The sequence below is a fragment of the Wyeomyia smithii genome, chromosome 3 (assembly GCF_029784165.1).
Source record: "Wyeomyia smithii strain HCP4-BCI-WySm-NY-G18 chromosome 3, ASM2978416v1, whole genome shotgun sequence".
Lineage (NCBI taxonomy): Eukaryota > Metazoa > Arthropoda > Insecta > Diptera > Culicidae > Wyeomyia > Wyeomyia smithii.
Genome location: NC_073696.1, coordinates 93,939,353 through 93,941,195, shown reverse-complemented (window position 1 = coordinate 93,941,195; position 1,843 = coordinate 93,939,353). Strand labels below are relative to the sequence as shown.

Genomic DNA, 1,843 nt, shown 5'->3' with positions numbered 1-1,843 from the left:
TAAAAACGCATCCAGTTGTCTGTTTCCACTTCCAATAGTAAGCGATGGCAAATTATAAGGTGGAAGAAATTCCCGGCCCACATGTCGAGCTAGGAGAAGGTCCCCACTGGGATGATCAAACGCAAAGCTTGTACTACGTTAGTTTATCGGAGGCCACCATCCACCGCTTGGATCACAAATCGAATAAAGTGTACAGCGCTAAGGTTGGTAAGTTTCACACCCACACTCAACTGAATCGAATGTTAACATTAACCTTTCTCCCAAGAGGGTTGCACTTACGCATCCTTTATCATTCCGGTGAAGGATAGGAGTAACGAATTCATTGTAGGCGATGGAACACGGGTGGTTTTGATCAGCTGGGACGGTCTTTCGGACCGAGCAAATGTGCTGAGCTGTGTGGCTGATCTTGGTCAGGAAGCTGCCGGTCATCGGTGGAACGATGGAAAAGTGGATTCGCAAGGAAGACTGTATGCTGGGATGATGATCACCGAAAGCGGAGGGAATCCTTTCGAAGTGAATACTGGTAAATTTTACCGATTTGACGCACGCAGCAGAACCTTTTTTCAGCAGCTGAGTGATATATACATCAGCAATGGGCTGACGTGGAATGAGCGAACTAAAAAGTTTTACTATGTGGACTCCGGTGCACATGATATCAAAGAGTACGATGTGGATAAAAACGGGAACTTAGGTACTTCTTTCAAAGGCTATGCTATAAAGTATAATTAATTACTTAATTTTACTTTAGTTTCTGGAAAAATATTTTTCGACTTGAAGGAAAATGGGAAGAAAACACTTCATTTTTTTGACGGAATGACTATCGATGCAGAGGGAAATCTATTTGTGGCTGTCTTCCATAAAGGAAAAGTGTTCAAAATTAACCCCAAGTAAGTTTTCATTTATTATCCTTTTAATGGTACTAATTGTTACGCATCTAACAGAGGTCAAGTGGTTCAAGAAATCGTTATTCCTGCGAAGCAAGTAACTTCTGTGGCCTTTGGAGGGCCAAAGCTGGACGAGCTGTATGTGACCACGGCCAAGAAGCTGGTGTTGGATCCGCAAAATCCACCTGCAGGAGCTACGTTCAAAGTAACCGGTCTTGGAGTGGTGGGGACACCCATGAATGCAGTTGTATTATAGAACTAGATACAATGAGAGTTGTAAAAAATCCAAAAAGTATTGAATGGACAGTGAGTTGGAATAAACTAAATGTGGTTCTGAAGGTGCTTAGTGTTTTCTGCAATAAAGTTTAGCCAGTAACTTAGACAAATTATAATATAGCTTTTCGGATAAACCGGTAATACAATTAAGTACTGGTTAATTTTGAGGTTCAAACAGAGAAGTCAGTTGATTTGCGATGGAGTTGGCAAGCCTGTCAGCTTCCATCGGCACCCGAATGAAAGATAGTTGTTATTTAAATTTTGTATATCTTTTGTATATGGGTCATTCGTGTGCACACCTCACATCAACGACCTTCTCAGTTTTAGTTCAAAGTTTGAAGTATTGTTTAGTATAGCAGTTTAGTATTGTATAGAAGGCATTCCATTGAAAAATGGAATATATGGTGAAAAAAAAAAACATTTATTTAGAATGTCATTCCCGATTTCGCAGAAATTTTTCACAATTGTTCCTTTTTGAAAGGTCATTTCATGATATCAGTGACTGATGGATAAAAATTTATACATCAGAAAACGGCTTGTTTGATTAAAATTGCGGTTATAGAAAAAACATATATACTGGAAAAAAAATTCTGTGCCAAATTTTCCGAATTGTCAAGAAATATTTAAAAAAAGCCAAAGCCTTGGTGCTACATTCCGATTCCGAACTCGACCTTCTGTTTATT

The 1,843-nt window shown here is 39.3% G+C and overlaps 1 protein-coding gene across 1 annotated transcript; it reads left to right on the top strand.

The window, feature by feature from the left end:
- On the top strand, positions 1-1,222 carry LOC129730282 (regucalcin-like). The gene is made up of 4 exons (XM_055689482.1): positions 1-207; positions 266-691; positions 749-887; positions 942-1,222. Exons 1-4 carry the CDS (start codon positions 45-47, stop codon positions 1,138-1,140), a joined length of 927 nt encoding a protein of 308 aa, XP_055545457.1. The 5' UTR covers positions 1-44; the 3' UTR covers positions 1,141-1,222.
- Positions 1,223-1,843: the final 621 nt, after the last annotated feature.

Bases quoted from the DNA above. Each gene is read 5' to 3' on its own strand.
- LOC129730282 (XM_055689482.1), top strand. From the start codon at position 45: ATGGCAAATTATAAGGTGGAAGAAATTCCCGGCCCACATGTCGAGCTA. The intron at 692-748 runs GTACTTCTTTCA...ATTTTACTTTAG, and splicing joins GGATAAAAACGGGAACTTAG to TTTCTGGAAAAATATTTTTC. The intron at 888-941 runs GTAAGTTTTCAT...CGCATCTAACAG, and splicing joins GTGTTCAAAATTAACCCCAA to AGGTCAAGTGGTTCAAGAAA.